This window comes from Sorex fumeus, unplaced genomic scaffold, assembly GCF_029834395.1.
Source record: "Sorex fumeus unplaced genomic scaffold, SorFum_2.1 ptg000098l, whole genome shotgun sequence".
In the NCBI taxonomy this organism is placed as follows: Eukaryota; Metazoa; Chordata; class Mammalia; order Eulipotyphla; family Soricidae; genus Sorex; species Sorex fumeus.
Window position 1 is genome coordinate 4,929,574 of NW_026606155.1, and position 21,116 is coordinate 4,950,689.

At 61.4% G+C, this 21,116-nt stretch overlaps 1 protein-coding gene across 5 annotated transcripts in view; it reads left to right on the forward strand.

Annotated features, from left to right (window-relative positions):
- TTC7B (tetratricopeptide repeat domain 7B) overlaps positions 1 to 16,495 on the forward strand; it is a 202,127-nt gene extending 185,632 nt beyond the window's left edge. For all 5 annotated transcript variants that reach the window (XM_056133269.1, XM_056133271.1, XM_056133270.1 and 2 more), the window contains 2 exons: positions 879 to 1,081; positions 15,588 to 16,495. In XM_056133269.1, the coding sequence (XP_055989244.1) occupies positions 879 to 1,081; positions 15,588 to 15,809 (425 nt within the window). In that variant the 3' untranslated portion in view covers positions 15,810 to 16,495. The remainder of the gene's footprint in view (positions 1 to 878; positions 1,082 to 15,587) is intronic.
- Positions 16,496 to 21,116: the final 4,621 nt, after the last annotated feature.

Below are 21,116 nucleotides of genomic sequence, written 5' to 3' on the forward strand. Positions count from 1 at the left end.
AAGCCGTGGGGACCACATAGGCCCGCGAGGCAGCGCGGGGGATTGGGTGGGGGGCGGCATCCACATCAAAGCCCAGCAGGGAGCAGCGCTGGCCCCTTCCCGCGCTGCGGGGCTGCCGCCTCTAATCTGGACGAGCTGCGCTGCTCGCTGGGATTGATGTCAGGAAAGAGCCCGCTCTCAGGGCTGGGGTACCCAGTGGCAGGGGTGTGGGGGACTGATGGTGGAGCCAGTCCCGCTCCTGGTGGCAGCCTGCACACGGGGCATCCTGGGTTCAGGTGGTCCCGGAGCCCGGCGGGGTGACCTGGGGGCGTCGACACTGCCCTCCATCCTCCCTCACCCAATGGGCACCCACCAGGTCAGCCCGCGAGCATGGGGGGGGCGGGACTTGCAGGGCCGATTGTTGGGGCGGGGCCTGCAGGGGGAGGGGATGTTGGGGCGGGGCCTGTACTGTGGGGCTGTTGGGGCAGGGGCCCACAAGGGGTGGGACTGGTTTGGGATGGGGGACTGCAGGAGGAGGGGCCCGCAGGGGGTGGGGCCTGCAGGGGCTGAGCTGGTTGGGGCGGGGCTGGCTATTTGGGGCAGGGCCTAGAGGAGGCGGAGCTGGCTGGGGTGGAGCTACTTGGGGCGGGTCCCACAGAGGCTGAGCTGGTTGGGGCGGGGCCTGCAGGAGGCGGAGCTGGTTGGGGGCGGGGCCCGCAGAGGCAGAGCTTGTTGGGGCGGGGCCTGCAGGAGGCGGAGCTGGTTGGGGTGGGACTATTTGGGGCGGGGCCCGCAGGAGGCGGAGCTGGCTGGGGCGGGGCTATTTGGAGCAGGGCGCTCTGGGGCACCTTTCGTGGGGCTCAGGCATGTGTGCTTCTCGCTCCCTGCCTCTCTCGCAGCCGAGGTCTACATCAGCATCGGGAAACCCGCAGAAGCCAACGCCTGCACCCAGGAGGCCGCCAACCTCTTTCCAATGTCCCACAACGTCCTGTACATGCGGGGCCAGGTGGCCGAGCTCCGAGGGCACTATGACGAGGCACGGCGGTGGTACGAGGAGGCCTTGTCCATCAGCCCCACGCACGTGAAGAGCATGCAGCGCCTGGTGAGTGTGGCGGTTGCAGCCGAGTCCGACCCCAGCGGCCCCACCGGGCTCCCGGGGCCACTGCTGGTTCTCTGGTTCCCTCCCGGCCAGCGCGCACAGCATCGGCTGGTGGCCCTGCATGCAGGCAGAGCCCTCGGCAGCCCCATCTGTTCTCATGGGCACGTCCATGGCCCCGGACACTAGCACTGTCACACCATCCTTGTCCGTCTCTTTGCCCTGTTGGCCGCGACCACCTTGGAGGGTGCCACACCCTGCGGAGAGCCGAGTGCTGGGCTAGGGGAGCACCTCAGATGGCAGTGCTCAACCTTCGCATGCCAGGTGCCCAGTTTCTTCCCTGGTTCCTAATAATTCCCTGAGCCTTGCAGGGAGCAGTCCCCAACACTGAGCTATAAGTATCGAGCACTGCCAGCTGTGGTCCCAAAACAAAATAAAACAAGCAAAACAAATATATAGATTAGGCCCGAGTGCTTTCAATAGCATGTTGCCTAGTCCTGAGGAGCCTGGGACTCCAGCCTGTCTCCCAGGCCGCTGGCTCAGGGCAAGGCCGTGTTACTCCTAGGGGACCAGGCAGGTCCCCCAGTCCTCCAGATGCAGCACCACCCCCCTTACTGCCCCCAACCCTTGCCTTGGAGTCAGTCACCCACCAGTGGGGTTCAGGCTGTCAGGGACAGATGACTCTGGGGCTCCCCTCTGAGAAGGCCACGTGTGAGGACCGGGACCTTCCCGAGAGATAGGAAGGGGAGCCTTGTGATTCAGCCCCCAGGCTCTGGAGGCAGGGGCATGTGTGCAGCACTCCCAGGGGCTGGGGATACTTGAGGGACAGCTGTATGGGCCCAGCAGCCACATCATGGCTTGCTCCAGGAAGCCCATAGCTCCCTGCTTGTGTGACCTATGTCAGGGCACCACAGAGAGGGGAGCCCTGGAACCAGTTAGTGGGGGCAGCCTCCAGGGCCCTCAGCCATCCTATCTCTCGCCGTCTCTCCAGTCGACATGGGCAAATGCGCCAGACCCCCACCCTGCAGCCCGACCTGGCCAAGTGCCCTCTGTGTGCTGGCGGGGGGCGGGGGGGTGGGGTGGCGTCTTCGTGACTCATATCCCCAGCCCACCCCGAATCAGTGCTCATCAGGTCAGAGGCCAAAGGCCTATGGCCATCACATCTCCCTCCCCTGAACCTTCTGTGGCTCCGTCCCGTTGACAGTGTTATTCCTTGTACTACCTGAACATTCGCCTGTTTGATGGGGAATATTTCCAGGGCTTCTCATTCAGGTCTCGCTGGTGGAAGGGCTCATCAGAGCTGTGGAACTCGGGCCCCAGGTGGGTTGGTATCAGCGGGACTGTCCAGCAAAGGCTGCGTGTGCCTCTGCGGGTCCCTGAATGATTCAGAAGTGTGTGTGGAGCTCGGCCCCGGGATCACATGAGCCAAGACAGGATAGGAAACCTGGGCAGGAGGTTCTGTTTCCTCTCCAGCTCTTCCATGCACCGGAACTCCCTGTGGGGGGCCAGGCACTGTCCACCCCAGAGCCAGCAGCCCAGGGCAGCTGGTGACACCCACGGGCAACCCCCGGCCTCCCCTGGCTCAGACTCAGGAGTCTGTCTGAGCAGTCATGGTGGACAACACAGGACTCATAAGTGCTGGCTTTTCTCTGTCCATCTGCTGTATTCAGAGCCTGTCTGGACAGGGCCGGGTGGACGCCCACAGTTGACCCTTGATATCATGCTGGTTCCTTCTTGGGGACCTTGTGTTGATGTTCAACTTCCCTGGGCAAGCCCACAGCCAGCTGGACCCCCACTGAAGCCAAGCAGAGGTGCCCCTCCCACAGGTGCCTGTTGGGGAGGGGCACCCTGAAACATCACCGTCCTCCCTCCCACCTTCCCCAGGCTGTGCAGAAAAGCTGCTTGCGCGATTTTGAGGGAGAGGAGAATATGGGGTCCACAGAACCCCTCAGGGGCTAAGAATGAGGCTTCAGCCCTGTTCTAGGCTCATGAGTTTTGGAGACTCTGGCAAGTTAGTCACCTGCCCTTGTGCCTCAGTTTCTCCACGAGGTATGCAATAAGGATGCTGTGAGCCCCAAGCACATGGTCAAGCCCAAATGGGAATCTCTTTTGAGTCCTGAAGGCCCCACCTGTGCACTTTGGGTTTGCAGCTGGCCCATCCTCACTCCCCCGTGGGGAGCAGATGCTGTCTCTGCATTAGCTGAGCCCCAGGGGCAGCCAAGGCAGAACTGCGGAGAGGGCACAACTGCTGGGCACACGGGAGGGACGCACTATCCAGCTGGGCGTGCACAAGGGACGCACCTCACCCTTGCATCCCCGCCCCAAAGCTCTGTGACCAGCAGGCTCCCCTGCACTCACATGTGTCTGCTCCCGGGGGTGGGGGACACGGCGGCCTGTGTGGACCTGGTGGGAGACCCACTGCTCCACCGGGATGGATGTGACCGTGGTGGGAGCCATCGTTCCCCATCTGCGAGCGGAAGCCTCCTTTTCCCTGCGGGGGCAGACCCTGAGCACTGTCATCGGAAGCGGCGAGGTGGCTGCCACCGTGGGCAAAGCCCTTGGGAGTTTGCTGCCCCCGGATGTGGCCCCACGAGCCATCTGGGCCTGAGCCCAGAGGAAAGCAGCAGCCACGTGCAGAGCCTCCAATCAGTGGCCTTGCTGCCCAGGAGCAGATCTCGGGGAGGAAGTGTAGGACTCCTTTGGAGGTGCTCCTATAGGGTGCTTCTATGGGGGTGCTCCTATGTGGTGGTCCTATGGGGTGCTCCTATGGGGGTGCTCCTATGGGGTGCTCCTATGAGGGTGCGCCTATGGGGGTAATCCTATGAGGGTGGTCCTATGGGGGTAATCCTATGAGGGTGCTCCTGTGGAGTGCTCCTGTGGGGGTGCTCCTATGGGTGAGCTCTATGGGGTGCTCCTATGGGGGTAATCCTGCGGGGGTGCTCCTATAGGGTACTCCTGTGGGGATGCTCCTATAAGGGTGCTCCTATGGGGGTAATCCTATGAGGTTGCTTCTATGGGGTGCTCCTATGGGGGTAATCCTATGAGGGTGCTCCTATAGGGTGCTCCTATGGGGGTAATCCTATGAGGGTGCTCCTATGGGGGTAATCCTACGAGGGTGCTCCTGTGGAGTGCTCCTGTGGGGGTGCTCCTATGGGTGAGCTCTATGGGGTGCTCCTATGGGGGTAATCCTGCGGGGGTGCTCCTATAGGGTACTCCTATGTGGATGCTCCTATAAGGGTGCTCCTATGGGGGTAATCCTATGAGGGTGCTCCTATGGGGTGCTCCTATGGGGGTAATCCTATGAGGGTGCTCCTATAGGGTGCTCCTATGGGGGTAATCCTATGAGGGTGCTCCTATGGGGGTAATCCTACGAGGGTGCTCCTATGGTGTGCTCCTGCGGGGTGCTCCTCTTGGAGTGCTCCTCTGGGGGTACTTGGACAGCCAGGCCCCCAGACCGACTTGCAGTACCTGTGGCTCTGCTCTGCTCTGAGCCCACGGGGCAGCAGTGCTCGCTCAGCCTGTCCTTCTCCAGGACCAGCACTGCTATTCCCCAACCCCGAGGAAAAGCATATGCACGTGCCACTGTCCACCCGTAGGGTCTTGCACTCATCAGAGCGTACCCCCCACAACACAGGTCTCCAAGTATGGACAAGGACCCTCCTCCTTCCCCAGGAGCCCCCTAAAGAGCCAACAGAGCTCTGAGTCGGGGGCCAGGGCGGGGGGCCGGGCACAGAGGTCAGCAGATCCTTGGAGGGACAGACCCCCCAGCCCCCACCTTCCCCGCCCATGTCCCGTGGTTACAGAGGAGCCTAGAAGGAACTTCAGCCCTCAGAAGGGGGGGCTGGCCCCCGCGGTCTGTCACCCCAGTGCCCCCCAGTCCCCTCCTGCTGCTGTTTCCTGACACGGAGAGATGGTCGACCCCACCCTCACCCTGTCCTGTGCCCCAGACACCCTCACCCCTGATGGCCACTCAGGACACAGCCTCTGGCTTTTGTTGTGGGTCCCCTGCACGTCACTGGTCAGGGCTGCCCTTGGTCTCAGAGGAGGAAGCCTCTTGTTTTCCCCCCACAAACACCACTGTGCTCCCTCCCAGCTCCTGTGGTGCTCGCGGGAGCAGGGCTCAGAGCTCTGGGGGGGGGGGGGGGGGGTCCCGTGGCGCCTGCGGGGTTGCGAGGGAAGGTGGCAGCAAGAGTGGTGAGGGCCAGCGAGCTGGGCGGGGGAGGGTGTGTGGGCAGGGACAGTGACAGGACACGGCAGGTTTGCGATGTCTCCGCCACTGTCCTCTGTCCTCGCGCCCTGCTGAAACGGCTGTTCTTAGCTGAAAACTTCTGGTTTGGGGCGTCTCTGTCCAAGGGGGAGGTGGGTGCCTGGGACCTTAGAATTCCTGCCCTGCAGGCACTTGGCTCCATGTGGCTCTGGCCCTGGACCCTCCCCAGTGCAGGGAACGTGCCCCATGGCATCCCTGCACTGTGAGGTGCTCCCTCCTGCCTGGCGGCACTTGCTCAGGCCCGGGAGATGTGACCACAGCCCCCTGCCTCCCCAAGGATGCAGGCCAAGGCCCCGCCTGGGAGCAGCTCAGGCCCGGGTGTATCATCGCCAGAAGCCCAGGAGTATCACCGTCAGAGGCTAAGAGTATCACAACCAGAGGCCCGGGAGCAGCTCAGGCCCGGGCGTATCACAATTAGAGAATTAGAACCCCAGGAGTATCACAGTCAGAGACCAGGAGCAGCTCAGGCCCGGAGTATCACAGCCAGAGGCCCAGGAGTAGCACAGTCAGAGGCCAAGAGTATCACAGTCAGAGGCCAGGGAGCAGCTCTGGCCCGGGAGTATCATGGTCAGAGGCCCAGGAGCAGCTCCGGCCTGGGAGCAGCCCAGCACAGGCTCTGAAACATAAGTCACGGCACGTGATGTTCTCTTGCCTCGACTTAAGGCAAAGTTTAATGCTGTTTCTTTCTGTGTTCTGCTCTGGGGACTGGTAAGGGCGGGTGGGTCATGATGACCCCAGGTGGGGACGTCCCAGCCTGCAGCCAGGGCAGCACCCCTCTCCGAGGCAGCAGCGTGGGGTGCCTGCAGACTGTGACAGGGCCTCATGCCCCCGGTGCCCCTGCGTCCTCAGCACCCCTTGGGGGAAAGAAATGTCTGGAACAGTCGCTCCCTAGGCAGGGAATCCCACCACTGTGGGGGCGGGAGGAGCCTGGGGTTGCAGCTGGGGGCGCTGAGTGATTTTGTTTCTGGAAAGGGGGTGCTCCGGCAGAGCCCTTGAAGGGCCCCCCACCCACAGGTGCTATGCCGCAGGCAGAAGGCCCCCCGTGGGCGCCTTGTCGCCAAGGCTTGTCGCCCAGCTCCATGCGGCCAAACCCACCCCCTGCCCTTTGCCAAGCCCGTCTCATAGACCACCCTCGCAGGGTCTTTTAGGACCCCAACCCTCTCGCCCCCCTCCCAGGCTTATGAAGCCGGAAGGATGGACGTGGCCACGGACCCCATGCCCTGCACAGTGCCCCCCACTGACACCTCCCCGCAAGGGTTATAAAAAAAGGTGCCTGGAGGGAGGGCCGTGGGGATCTAGTGCCTGGATTAGATCCCGAGAACACAGCCCCCTGCCCTCAAGAATGGAAAGTTCTAGAAGAGACAGAAAAGCGGCAAAGTCTCGGGACTCAGCCAGACTCGTGGGGCACACGGCCATCTGCGCGGGGGCAGGGGCGCAGAACAGGCTCCAGCAGGCCTGACCCGGGGCCAAGTGGAAATATGGCACTGCCACGCGCAAGCCGGGGCAGATGGCAGCTCGGGTCCGCGAGGCGCACACCAGCTGCGGGGCCTGGGTGGGTCTCGTGGGCTAGCTGTGACGGGGGCTGGGTGGTCATCTGAGCTGACTCTCACCTTCCAGAGCCCCCTCCTGAGTTACTGGGGCGGGGGGGGGGGGGTGCCGAGCCTCGCACCTGTGGCAGGAAAGTTGTTACCTCTGACGGGTATCTAGGTGTTGGTGGTGTTGGCCCTTCTGCTTTTTGCAGATTTGGAATGTTTCAGGATTTAAAAAAAAAAAATAACAGAAGTATAGACAGGCTGGAGCAATAGCACAGTGGTAAAACTTTTGCCTTGCATGCGGCTGACCCGACCGACCTGGGTTCAATTCCTCCGCCCCTCTCAGAGAGCCTGGCAAGCTACCGAGAGGATCTCGCCCGCACGGCAAAGCCTGGCAAGCTTCCCGTGGCATATTTGATATGCCAAACACAGTAACAAGTCTCAAAGTGGAGACATTACTGGGCCTGCTCGAGCAAATCGATGACCAACAGGAGGACAGTGACAGTGACAGTGACGGACATACACGGTTCCCGCAGGTCTGCGTCGTTGAGAGAGGGTTCTGGAAGCTGCGGGAGTGAGGTTATGTGGAGGCTGAGGTTCTCAGCCAGCAGAAAGGCATGCAAGGACAGGGACCCCAGGGGACCGGCAGAGGGATCTGGAAGGTTCTGGGCTGACTCACAGACGTGTGGCTTGGGGGCCCCGGGAGGGCGAGTGGTCATGGAAAGGAGGGTGCGGGCAAGGTGGGGTGCGTGGGTACCCCATGTTACAGAAAAGGTGCCGCGGGGCATCCAGTGCATTTCTGGAGGCAGCCTGGAGCCGAGTGGGAGGAAGCAGGTGGGGAGCCCTGGGCAGGTGCGAGATGGCCGGGGTTCGAATCACAGGGAGGACAGAGCCCCATTCGGGTAGTGCACACGCACACACACACACACACTGGGGTCTGTTCCCACACCGTCCCCGATACCCCCGGCTACTCCCTGCCACAGACTCTCGCAATGACCCCTGGCAATAGGTGTGGGTGAGGGGTGGACAGTGGCGGGGTGGGGGGGGCTGCCCGGCCCCATCACACCCCAACAAGCCCTGGGCTGAAAACAACTCGATGGGGGACACCAGGAGCTCAGGCCACTCGGCCACAGCTTCACCCTTGTAAACGGTGGAGGCGTGAGACCGGAGCCAGGTGAGCCACACATATGTCTGACGACGTGTTTTTGTGCCTTAGTTCCCCGGAAGAAGCCGGAAGCTGCCTCTTCCCGGCCGCTGGGAACTGAGTTCTCTCATGGAGGATGGGTCACCCCAGGGCTCATGACAGCAACTGTTTTTGCACGCAGCCTTGGATACACACCTGTACATGCAGCTGCACCACATACAAACACTTGCACACACACCTGCGCACACGCACCTGCGCACACGCACCTGCACACACCTGTACACACACACCTGCATACGTACCTGCACACACATACTACCTGCACATGCACCTGCACACAGACCTGCACACATACACATCTGTACACACGCCTGCACACACCCCCTACACACGTGTACCTGCATGCACACACACACACCTGCACCTGGATACACACACACTTGCACACGCACCTACACACATGCCCCTGCACACACACCTGCACTCACATGCACCTGGACAAACACATGCATGCACACACACACACACACACACACACACACCTGCACACACACGCATGCACACAGCCGGGGTTCTGGTCTCCCCCGCCCCCCCGTCCCCAGATCAGCCCTGATTAGCCCCACCACTGAAACGCTGCCGACTCCCAGGGCGCGGGCTCATGCTGCAGGGCCGCCCTGGCGTGGGAGGCTGTGCCCTTCCCCGGCACGCAGCAGAGAAGCCTGCCCCCGGCAGGAAGCACCCCACACCCCGCCGTCGGGCTCCGGTCCCCGTGGCTTCTCTCTCATCCTCTGCGTCGGGTGGCGGCTGTCCAGACGGCTGCGTGGGGCTGGAACCAAAGCAGCAGCCCGCCAGCCCTGCGGGCACCCAGGGCAGACCAGCCTCGGAGCGGGCTTCCTGCTGAGTACGACACGCGTCCTCCCCGGCTCTCTCTCTCAGAAAGCCGGGCGGGTCGCGGCACTAGCATTGGCTCCAATTAGAATAGCCGCCAGCTGGGAGCCCGGGCCTGCTGCCGCCTGGCCCCTAGCAGCGGGGAGAGAAAGCCCCTCGCTCTCTCAGGACGCCGACTGCAGTGACGCCCACACAGCCAGGCCAAGCCTCGCGGCCCAGTTCCCGAGAAAGGCAGCTGCAGGGAAACGGGGCGCAGAGTCCAGAAGCCGAGTGACCGTTGTACGTGCTGCCCCTAGCCTACCTGCCGGCCCCAACCGTCGGCGTCTGCTCTCCCTGTTCGCACCCTCAGCCTCGACAGAAGCATCTTTTCTTTCCCACGGGGCTCAGGATGGAACCCGGGGCCTCCTGCAGTCCAGGGGGTGCTCTCCCATGGGGAGCCTCCGTCCCAGCCCCCAGGATGGGTCGCTTTGCCCTGACTTTCCTCTGCCATCAGGGGTGGGTGCTGAGCTAGCAGGCCTAGGTGATCCCTGCCCCGACTGTGACCCCCCCCAAACGTTGCACATGAGCCCTTACTGCCGGTGGGGTCCACAGCCCTGCTTGTTCCTGGCCCCCCCAGACTCTGCACTGCCAGGAGGGTCTGCCACAGCTGGCCCCTGGAGGGGGAAGCATGGGTGGGAGGGCGAGGGGCTCCCAGTGTCCCTAACTCCAGGTTGGGGGGGTGCAGGCCCAAGGAAGAGTTGCCTGTGAGCCCGGCAGCACCCCGCTGGGAGCCCAAGGCCCAGATATGATTCTGGGTCCTGCCCCCAGAGGTGCTGTGACCCGTGACCCCCACACTGAGCCCCTCAGCTCCTCCGAGCCGCACCTCCCTTCCTGCCCTCCTGAGCTGTCCCCAGAAGAGCAACTGGGAATGTCCCATAAAGATCCGGCCCACGTGGACACAAAGGGGCACGCAGAGCAGGGTGTGGCCACGTCGTCACTTGTGCTCCAGTCGGAGATGAATTTTTTGGGGGGGTTGGGGGAGGTCTGAGGAGCAGGTCAAACCCTGCCCCCCCCCCCCCCGCCAACAGTTCCCCACGTGGCTGTTCAGAATCAGGGTCCAGCGGAAAGAGGTGGGTTCCTCCAGGAAGAGTGAGGTGCCGGCAGATGTCCGCCCATAGGAAGCTTCTGGAAACAGAGGCCTGGCCTCCATTTGGGGGTGCCGGTTCCCCCTCTGTGGCCACAGGCCCATGAATCGATCACCCTACCCCCTGAGCTTGCTCTGGACTTTGATCGGTTTTGAACCAAAGAAGCGTCGGAACTTCTTGTTTCTTTTCTAGAATGTTCTTCCAGCAGGATCCCACCTCCACCCACAGCCTAGAGGTCTCTCAGTCTGGCTGGTCCCCACAGCACCCCCTGCCCCAGAGCATAGCATGTCCAGGATTTTTGGAAGGGAAGAGAGAACCAGAAATGGCCCTGCCCACTTCCGCTCCTTGACCCACTTGTCAAGGAGCCGGGCCGGGGCGGTGTGGCCCAGGCTCGGGGCTGTGCAGTGAGGAGGTGGGTCTCTGGTGCACCCATGCACCTACTGGGCCTCCACCGAGGGTGTCCGGGCCGTCCATGCTCTTCTACACAGCGCCTGCACTGCAGTGCTCAGGTTCCCAGGGGGGCCCTAGAATGTGAGCCCCACGAAGGCTGGACAGAACCCTGCCCTCCCGCCATGGCGCCTTCCTGCCTGAGGGAGCCTTCCCAGATGCAGCAGCTCACAGACAATGTTTCCCAGGACCAGGAGAGATGCATGGGGGTCCGAGCTCACTGCCTCCCAAGGCCTGTGGCAGGGGAGAGTGTGTGCACGGGCCTGTGTGCACATGTCCTGGAAATGTGTGTGTATCCCGTGTGCCTATGTAATCATGTGTGTGCATGTGGAGACACGTGTGCATGTGTTTATACATGTGCACTGTGAACGTGTGTGCATGTGGAGACACGTGTACATATGTTTATACATGTGCATTGTGGACATGTGCATGCATTGGAGACAGGTATGTGTGCGTGTGAGTTTATACATGTGTTTATACATGTGCACTGTGAACATGGGCATGCAGGTGAAGACACGTGTGCATGTGCATGTGAATTTATACATGTGCACTGTAGACCATTGTATACATGTGTGTGGATGTGTGAATGCATGTGTCTCGTGGACGGTCATGCATGTATCCATGTGTGTATGTGTTTGTGGACATGGGGTGCGCACATGATGTTCTGGGAGCTGCCAGTCTGGAGGGATATGGGGAGGGGTGGGATTCTTCCACGTGACTCAAGGAGCATCTCGGGGGCATCACCAAGGTGGGTGGGGGCAGGGAGGGGCTCACATGTCCCCATCCCCCAGACCCCTGCTGCACCCCAGGACCTGAGCTTCCGGAGCCATTGGGGACTCCTGAGGTTTTAAAGAACTGAACGTCAACAGTTCTCTGTCGAGCTTGATGCTGGAGAGGCCCGGTCCCCAAAAGGGATCTTTCGCCAAATAAAACATCTGACCTGGAAAAGGGGCCCCGAGAGAGGGGAGCTCACTCAGCCAGTGTGGGGCGGTGGCCACGGGCCCGCTGGAGGGAGGCAGGGGCCAGGGGCTGCCTTCCCCGAGCAGGGACCCATGCCTGCTCCCCTTCTGCCTGCAGACAAGCTGGAGCTGAGGTTGGAGTGGGGTCTTGGGAGATGGAGAGACCCTCCGAGGGGTAGACGCAGCTCCGGCGCCCCGTGCGACCTTCCGCCCAGTCCCGGGTGGCTCTTTTGAGACTCTGACTCTCCCGGGGTACCTGGGCGCACGGGTCGGGCGCAGTCACCACATGCAGGTGGCTGAGAGCAGGACCAGTCGGGTGGGCTAAAAACATCAGCCCTGCCAGGGACAGGGTCGAGGGACGGAACCACCAGCCCCGGCCCAGGCTCGGCGCCTGCTTCTCTGGGCATGCAGGGCACGAGTAGGGGACTGCATGGCACCTCTGTGTTGGGGGTGCCCCCAGCCCTGCGCTGACCCCAGGCTCATGGGTAAGGGTGCTGGGTCAGGTGTGGGGGGCGGGGTGCAGGGGCTCTGGGGCCGCTGGGTTGGGTCTGCCCCGCAGGACAGCGCGCCTCCCGGGCAGGGGGCAACCCCATCTGTCAGCGCCCCCTGAAGCCAGACATGGTCTGAGGGCACTCGGGGCCCCTCTCTGTCGATGCCCCACAGTGTGCCAGCCTCAACCCCGCCACTCAACAGCAGGGACCATGTCCCAAGGGTGCTGGCGGGGAGGGTCTTTCCCTGGATGCCATCAGCAGGAACCCCCACACAGGGCCTGGCCCAGAGCCAGAAGCCCGCGGGGAGCAGGAAAGGCTGCTGGGGGCCTCCTGGCAGGCTCCGCCCGTGCTTGACCCCCACTCCTCGCTTCTGCACACGGTGCCCTGGTTCCTGCCCCCGACACTCAGCCGGCCCAGAGGGCACCAGAGAAGGAGCTAAGCCCTCTGGGTAATTGCAGCCCCGTGCCGTGTGCAGCCCAGTCCTGTGCCGTGTGCAGCTCCCTGGGTTAGTGCAGCCCAGCCCTGTGCCAGGGCGTTACCAAGGTGGGCTGGGGCAGGGGCCAGGGAGGGGCTCACACATCCCGGACCCCCTCCCCAGAACCGGGGTCGGGACTCTTCCACATGACTCAAAGGGCATCTCGGGGGCTCCTGGGCCCCCATCCTGTGACTGGGGTCCAGCCATGGAGGGGGACGTGAGTGCCCCTGGGAGGCAGAGTTCCCCCATCACCACCCTGCTTAGGCACCCAGGCAGCCAGAAGGATGCCGACTGTGTGCCTGGGATCCCCAGCGCCCCCACATGCGTGCCCCTCACCCTCACAGCTGTCCTGTTGAGAGGTGTCTTTCATGAGAGTGTTTGGGGGTCCCCAGGGGAGCCCACCCCCACCCCATGGGGAGACTCTGCATCTGTCCCCATGGTGTCTTCCTCCGAGGATATGCGGGTTCCCGGGTCCCTCCGGCACTCCACACCCCTGGACACAAGGGGCGTGAATGTGGATGGGGGAGCAGACGGGGCCCTTTTGGCTAGGGCAGAGCTGGCCTGGAGGGTCTCTGTCCTAGGTGGCCAGTGGGAGGGTGAGCTGTCCTCAGACCCCCCCCTCTCGCCTCTCCTCTTCCTCCCGCCCTTCCTCCTCTTCCTACTGCTCCTCCCCTCTTGCTTCCTTTTCTTCCTCTCTTCCCCTCCCCTCCAGGAAGACTCCCAGACTTCCTCCCGCTGCAGTTTGGGGGAGGGGGGGAAGATGTGGGGAGAGTCGCCACCGTGTAGCAGGCCTGGGCCATGTGGCCTTTGTCCCCTCCGGACTCCTGGGAACTGGGAAGCAGCTTTTCAGACCCTTGGGATGATCTCTGGGGTCCCGGCCCCGGGTGAGAGGTGAGCCGAGACCCCTCCCCCTCCTGGCCTCCCTCTGCAGGGCCCCCTGCCCCCGTCCCGCCCTTCAGAATGGCTGCCCAGTGTCTCCCTGTGCCCGCTGGTGTCCTCTCCGAGAGCCAAGCAGCCCATCATACAGCCTGGGGGACGTGGGGTGCCGGTGGGGTGCCGGGGGTGGGGAGCCCCGGAAAAAATAAGAGCAAGGTTCTGTAGGTGCAGGCGAAGATTCGATCCTGAGAGTGAGTGCGGGCAGCTCGCCAGGAGACACAGAGCGTCCGGCTGTCCATCCATCCATCCTTCCGCAGCGGCTGGGGTGCGCAGAGCAGGAAGTAGAAGCAGGAAAGCAAAGTAGCCAGGGGACCTCGCAGCGCCCACTGTGCAAACATGCCTCAGAGCATGGAAGCCCCACGAGGCAGGCATGGACAGGAGGTGGGGGAGACCGGAGAGTCAGTATTGGGGACTGGGGGGCGGGGGGGGGAGAATGTGGTTATTGGCTTGGACAAGGCAAAGGGGGGAGGAGAGGAGCAAATGTGTCTGGAGCGAAGGAGAGGAACTGCACCTCGATTCTCCACAGCCCGGGCCCGAGCAAACAGCTCCTCCGGGCCCATCAGCAGCAGCAGGATTGACTGTGGGTCCCTTCAACAAATAAATGAACAAACAGAACCCCACTGTGTTCAAGGACGGGACCCTGAGCCGGCAAGGCCCCCACACTGCCTGGGACACAGCCGCCCTGAGCAGGGGAGGGGACACCTGGCCGCGACCGGGGGGACTCCCAGCTCTGTGCTCAGAGCTACTTCTGGTGGTGCTGGGGGTGCTATGTGTCATGCTGGGGATCCAGCCCTTGGGGACAGCACCCGCTGCAGGACAAACCCCCTAAGCCCCGCATATGCTCTCCATCCCATGAGGATCTTTAGTAAAGAAAAGCAGGTTGGGGCCAGAGCAATAGGCACTTGCTTTGCACGTGGCCGACCCGGGTTCGATCCCATTATGGTCCCCTGAGCACTGCCTGGTGTGGCCCCAACATAAACCTAAACAGTGACACAGAGCAGCCCCAGGACTGAAGGCGGGACGTGGAGAACCAGGTTCGATCCCTAGCATCCCATATGGTCCCCCGAGCACTACCAGGAGTGATTCCTAAGTCCAGAGCCAGGAGTAACCCCTGAGCATCACCGGTGTGACCCAAAAAAGACAGAAAAATAAGATAAATTAAGACAAGCAGGTTATGGAAAGGAAGGACCACCCAGGGCTTACCAGATCAGCAAGAACTAGTCAGGCATCGGTGCAGGGCATGGGCGGGGGCTGGACTCTGTGGCCCCAGAGGGACTCTCCGGGGTACTTGGAGGCCCCTCCAGAGAGGTGCGTCTCCTATCCAGCACATGGGGAGAGTCACCTCCCGGGGACAGTCCCGGGCCCCGAACCTGGTCTCAGTGGCTCCCAGAGCAGCCATGTGGGGGTCCCCGTGAGCAAGAGGGCATTCCCCCCCCCCCCGGGCCAGCGTGCACTGGGCAGTGAGGAGCCCCCCCACCAACAGAGCCAGGTGAGTTGGGACCCTGAGCACTGTGTGTGTCAGGACCACCAAAGTCTCTGTGCCCATCTGGCGGTACTTATGCTACCAAGGCCCAGGCCTGGGGCTGTAGTGATAGGACAGTGGGGAGGGCATTTGCCTTGCACGCGGCTGACCCGGGTTCGGTTCCCAGCATCCGATAGGGTCCCCCGAGCACCACCAGGAGTAATTCCTGAGTGCAGAGCCAGGAGGAACCCCTGTGCATCGCCGGGTGTGACCCAAAAAGAAAATTGAAAAAGAGAAAAACAAAGGCCCAAGCGTTGGAAAATGGGCGATGACTCTCTCAGGCAGACCTCGCCAGTCATGGGCCCTGGGTCACTCCGCCTTCACCGTTCCCGATGGCTGCTAGGAGTCCATTCCCTGTGGTCCCAACGCCTGCACTATTTTCTTTTTTTCTTCTGATTTGGAGGTCACAAGCTGGCAGTGCTGGTTGGGCTCACCCCTGGTTCTGCATTCAGGAGTTGCTCCTGGTGGCGCCTGGGGGTGGGGGACGGGGGTGCTGCGTGGGATGCTGCAGGGGTCTGCACCGTCTCTCTGGCCCATTGAGCTGTTTTGGACGGTCACCCCCGAGTGCCGGAAGCACTTGAACTTCTCGCGTGCCCAGACGGATGGAGACGCTGACCTGCCCCCCGGGAGCCCAGGGAGCCAGCGGAGCCTGGAGCTAGAGTCTGACTCACACATTTGTCTGTCTGTCTGTCTGTCTGTCTGTCTGTGTCTCCCCTGCCGCCCCCAGGCCCTGATCCTCCACCAGCTGGGCCGCTACAGCCTCGCCGAGAAGGTTCTCCGTGACGCCGTGCAGGTGAACTCCACCGCCCACGAGGTCTGGAACGGGCTGGGCGAAGTCCTCCAGGCCCAGGGCAACGACGCGGCGGCCACCGAGTGCTTCCTGACGGCCCTGGAGCTGGAGGCTAGCAGCCCCGCCGTGCCCTTCACCATCATCCCCCGCGTGCTCTGAGCGGGGCCAGCGGCCCGAGCCGGAAGGTGCAAGTGCCCGCTGGGCGACAACCAAACCCACCCTCCACCCCCCACCCCCCTGCACCTCCACTGTGGTTCCCACCCGCCCAGCCACGGGGCCTGATGCCCCCGACATTGTTCACCATGGATTATGTGCCATATTTTGTTAGTTGACATCTGAGTTTTAAAAGTTTTAAGGGGGAAAAAAAAAACGATTATGGAACTAATCAGCCGATGTAGAAGAATATATTCAAAGTTAAAATTCAGTGGCAGAACAGACTATTTTTATCAGAGCTGTAAAGAAAACTGTTCTCTCCTCCCCGGCCCCACCCCTGGCCCAGAAACCAAATGTGAATGCTGTTTCCCACCTCAGCCCTCGCCAGGACACCCGCTGGCGGTGTCGTGGTGGTTGTTGTCGATAATTGTACCATGTGATGAATTATCGTCCTCACTTAGAACAAAGCCCGAGTCCAAGAATATTTATATTTTACCAATATATGCCTGTTACAAGAGAAGGAAATATGAGTTATTTAAGTTTAACTTTTTTATGTGAATCCAGAGTTTATTTATCGAAGGAAATATGTACAAAGACGCTTCAAATGGGATATTTGCCGACATTCCTTATACCTGACGGACACTTGGCTAAATGGGAAGACGATGTTAATAATAAAATGATTTTTAAATGGACTCCTGACCCATGTCATCTCTAACGGCTCTGTGATGCGCAGGGGTGCGCTGACCCTGCCTGGGGTCACTCTGGACCCGTGAGACCTTGAAGCCAGCCCGGCTCTTGGTTTGGGGGAATCTACCTGGTTTCCCGGCTCCTCCCACCTGGTCTGGGACTGGAGCCTGGGACTTCAGCCTAGCCAATCAGGAGCAGGATTAAGCATGTGACCTGAGGCTGCCCAATCCACGTGCGAGCTGCAAGGCAAGGCTCCTGATGGGCTTGGCGGCCTGGGCGTCAAGGCAGGAGCTGCGGCAGCCCCTGTGACACCATGAGGCTTGGTAGAGGGGAGGGAGGGGAAGCAGACAGGGGTCCAGTGTGAAGCCACAGACTGAAGCCAACAGATCGGCAAAGAGCAAGAACCAGGAAGGGTGACTGGGCCCCTACCCTGAAGCCGAGCGGCTGTGGAGGGAACCCCTGGAGGGCTCTGCTTGACGCTGGGACTCCACGGCCCCTGTCCGGTCTGGGCGTGGGCTTCCTGCTTGGTCAGTGGGAGTCCTCCGGGGTACGGGCATGGGGATATCTGGATCGACTCTTTCTGATGGGTCGGATGCCCTGGAGGTTGCCAGCTGGGGCAGCTGGCGACCCCAGGTGACCCTGTCGTGCCTGGCCGGTCCAGACAGAAGTGGTCTAGCTCTGCCAAGCACATTTCTCTGACCCCCTTCTATAGAAATGCTCCCAGTCTCCCCCGTCTCCTCCTCCATCCCACCACCCGCCCTCTTCCTCAGCCCACCCAGGCCTCCCCCTTCCTGCCTCTTCCACCCACGTGAGCCCCCCACGCAGACTCTTCCTCCCCTGGCCCTGCCGGCTGCCCTCACTGTGCCCCAAGTAAGGACCAGCTCAGCCCCCTGGGGACCCCTCGCGGATGCCACCTCTGCCTGTTCCAGGGGCCCGTGGCCGGCCCCTTCCTTCCCGGTGCCCCCCACCCGACTTCCGCCTTCCTGGTGGGTCTCCAGCCACAGCCCTTCCTGCCACGCACCCCCGCTGGCCCACCCTGCCCCACCCTGGCCCCCCAACTCTGCCTGGATCTCCCCACCCAACACAGCCTCATTGCTGTCTGCTAAAGAAAAAAACTGCCCAGGGTCAGCCATGACCCCAGGGGTTCCACCAGTAGGGAAGGAAGGTGGGAAGGCTGGAGAAACTCGGGCTGGCCTTGGAGAACAGCTGCTGGGGTGCATTGCATACCGGGGGCACTGCTAGGACCACCCCCGTGCTCTCACCGAGCCCCGCGGCCGCAAGAGCTGGTCCATGGCCTCCGGGGCTCCCAGGCAGTGTCCCGTGGGGCGCGGTCCTGCTGTCCTTCCGCTCACAGGCACCCAGGCAGCTGCCGGGCTGACTCTGTGGGGTTCGTTGGGCAGAGGGGCAGCTTCCGGGGGGGGGGCGCAGTGTCCAGGCTCCTAGGAGAGGCAGGTTGGGCCGTGCAGAGGCACGTGGGCACCCACAAGGGGGTTCTTCCGTCCCTCCAGAGGGGACCCTATGGGTCCCTCCCCGTGGACAGAGCCCACTCTCTCCCTTTCCTCTTCCCAGAGAGACAAGCATGATACTGCGTGTCCTCGGGGGGCCTTTCAACACAATTGGGTAAAAATAGCCAGGCGGCCAAGCCTGATTCCTTTTTAGGAAGGATTTCGGCTCTGTCAGTCCCTGCCGGTCGGCACAGGAAGTGGAGGCTTTGGCAGGGCCTGGACAGGGGCCCGGACTGGGGCCACAAGGACCCTTCCCCTGCTTGGGCTGGGCCCACTCCGGTCTGACCCCTCCTGAGCGGTGCCAGGAGCTGGCGGAGGCGTGGATGGGTCGGGTGTGAGAGCATCACCCTGGTCCAGGGACCCCCTGCCCTTGTTGGTCTGTGGCCATGTGCACCCCAGGTTCTCAGGAAATGAGGAGAAGCCCCAGGTGGGTGAAGGGGCCTCTGTGTATTGAGGTTGGGTTTGCCTGTTAGTTTGGGGGACCATAGGGCCCCCTCCTGGCTCAGCACCAGTTATGGAACCCGGCGTCCTACTGTGCAGTGAAATTAGAGGCTTTAATGGGGTGACTCGCCCGGGAGGAGGAGCACAGTGAATTGCAGCCCAACCAGAGCCCAGCAGCTCTCTTGTCTGGTCCCCAGTGCCAGCAAACGTAAAGAGGAGATGGGATTCAATGAGGGTAGAGGGAGTCTCTGGCAAGAGACCTCCTGAATCTGAGCTGATGCATCAGAAAGATCAGGGGGCCCGAATATGACTCAGGGGCTGTGAGTTCACTCCCCAGCACCGCCTGCTTGTGCCAGCAGCGACTGGGGTGTCTCCGACCTCTGTGGCAGAGCCAAGAGCCAGTGCGATCCCCAGCCATGGCCATGGCAAGAGAAGGGAAGGGAAGAAGAGGAGGTTTAGTACTGACTTGCTCAGAGGGAAGAGAAGGAGCCACGGGGACACTGCGCCCCTCCCTGAGTCCCTGGGTGCAGGAGAGCCTGGTGGGCATGTTCCAATGGCAGCCACAGAACTCCCCCCCCCGCCCCCGCCGCATGCACGCACACACACACACACACACACACACACACACACACACACACACACCCCACAGAGGAGAGAGCTGTGGGCCGGAAAGGACAGGGACCCTCTGATGGTCCATCCTGATTTGTTTATTTGTTTGTTTGCTTTATAGATCACACCCAGCGATGCACTGGGGTTCCTCCTGGTTCATGTATTCAGGAATTACTCCTGGCAGTGCTCGGGGGACCATATGGGAAGCTGGGAATCGAACCCTGGTCAGCCACGTGCAAGGCAAACACCCTCCCAGCTGTGCTATTGCTCCAGCCTCAGTCCATCCTGATTTGTGACAGCTTCCTGCCCCTGCTGTGACGTGTTGCTCTGGGCAAAGTAGTTTGCCATTTAAAGTGAACTGCTTTTTCGGGTGAGATGATCTTAAACTGAGAGTTCAGCACTTCCTGATGGGTTGATCACGCCTGTGTGTGCCGTAGGTCAACGGCAGTGCTGCCGGGGTGACACTCCCCATGGGGGGCATTGCAGGAGACCCAACTCGAGGCCTCAATCTTGTGGCTTTCCACTGAGTCCCGTCCCCCTAGTCCTGTGCATTGAAGCTTTCAAGAGCAAGAACATGTGAGGCGCAAGGCTCAACCTGTCATGACATGTTAGTGATCTCTTACACGAGGGCTTCAGGGCTCCAGGGTGAGTTCCGACCATCACACACTTTCCTCTAAGGAAACATTTTTGGATCATTTTCAGTAGCTCATTCATAACCAAACAATACAAAATGAATCATTTAAGACCTGCTTTGGGGGCAGGCTTTCGTGGTGGTGGGAAAATTCAAACTAATGGTGGAGGGGAAGGTGGTGGGATTGTTGAATGTGATCAATGATTGTGAACAACTTTATGCAGATAAAATTAAATATTTATTTTTAAAAAGCTTGTGTGAGGATTTGCAAAGTATGTGCCGTCCAGCCAGGCTGCTCTTTGCTGATGGAAAGAGTTCTATAAAGACTCGGAGTCATGGGGTCAGAGCAATAGCACAGCAGGTAGGGTGTTTGCCTTGCACACGGCTGGCCCAGGTTCAATCCCTGGAATCCTATATGGTCCCCTGAAGATCACCAGGAGTGAGATTCCTTACTGCAGAGCCAGGAGTAACCTCTGAGTATCGCTGGGTGTGACCCCAAAAAATAAAAAAAAAGACTTGGAGCCACGGGCTGGGGTCTCAGCACAGCCCTCCCTGTGGGTTCAGGAACAGAGCCAGGCTGTGGTCTCAGGAAGATCTGGGACCCCCATCTCCTGCCCTCAGGACTCGGGCACAATCTCCATGGTATGGCTGACAGATGCCGCCAGAAGCCAGGTGCTTGGTCACTCATGGGCAAGTGACAGTTCAGCCCCAAGTCCAGCCTCTGCTGCCCACAGCCCTGCTCCAGGGACCAAGGCCAGCGGGACTGTCCAGCCCAAACTCTGTGCTCATGCAGGAAGGACTGTCCCCAGTCCTGGTCTTACACGACAAGGCTGTGATGACCGCATGGGCAGCTGGGCAGGACAGGACAGTAGGACTGGGCGCAAAGGTCTCAGCTGACCCTCTAACTAGTACTCCCAACCCTTTCCCCCACACTCTCCACTCGGGACCCCCTGACCAGTAACCCCCGCCCCATGAATTCCCGCTCAGCTCCACCTTGAGGACCCCCACCCACAGCTTTAAATCTCTCTACTCCTTCCAGTTCTCCTGAGGGGTCCCCACGAGGACCCTGATACACTGCAGAGGCAAATCCACTCGGCACCAAGCCAGTGGGACACCCCCGGGGACAGACTCGGGGTGCAGGGAATGGAGAACAGCCATCGTCTCCCTTCGCTGGGGTCCCCGTGGCTGCTCTGAACTCCCATCGGAGGCTCAGTCATCAGATTCTAGCACCCACTTGCCCATAGCTCCCCTGGGTGGCCCCAAGTCCAAGCCGCCCTCCCAGCTTCCTTGCTCTTTGGAGGCCATGAGCAACCCCTGACCTGCTGTGGAACAACATAAGGACGCCGGGTCAGAATGACAGGACAGTGGGGAGGGCACTTGCCTTGACGCGGCTGACCCGGGTTCGATCCCATATGGTCCCCTGAGCACTGCCTGGTGTGG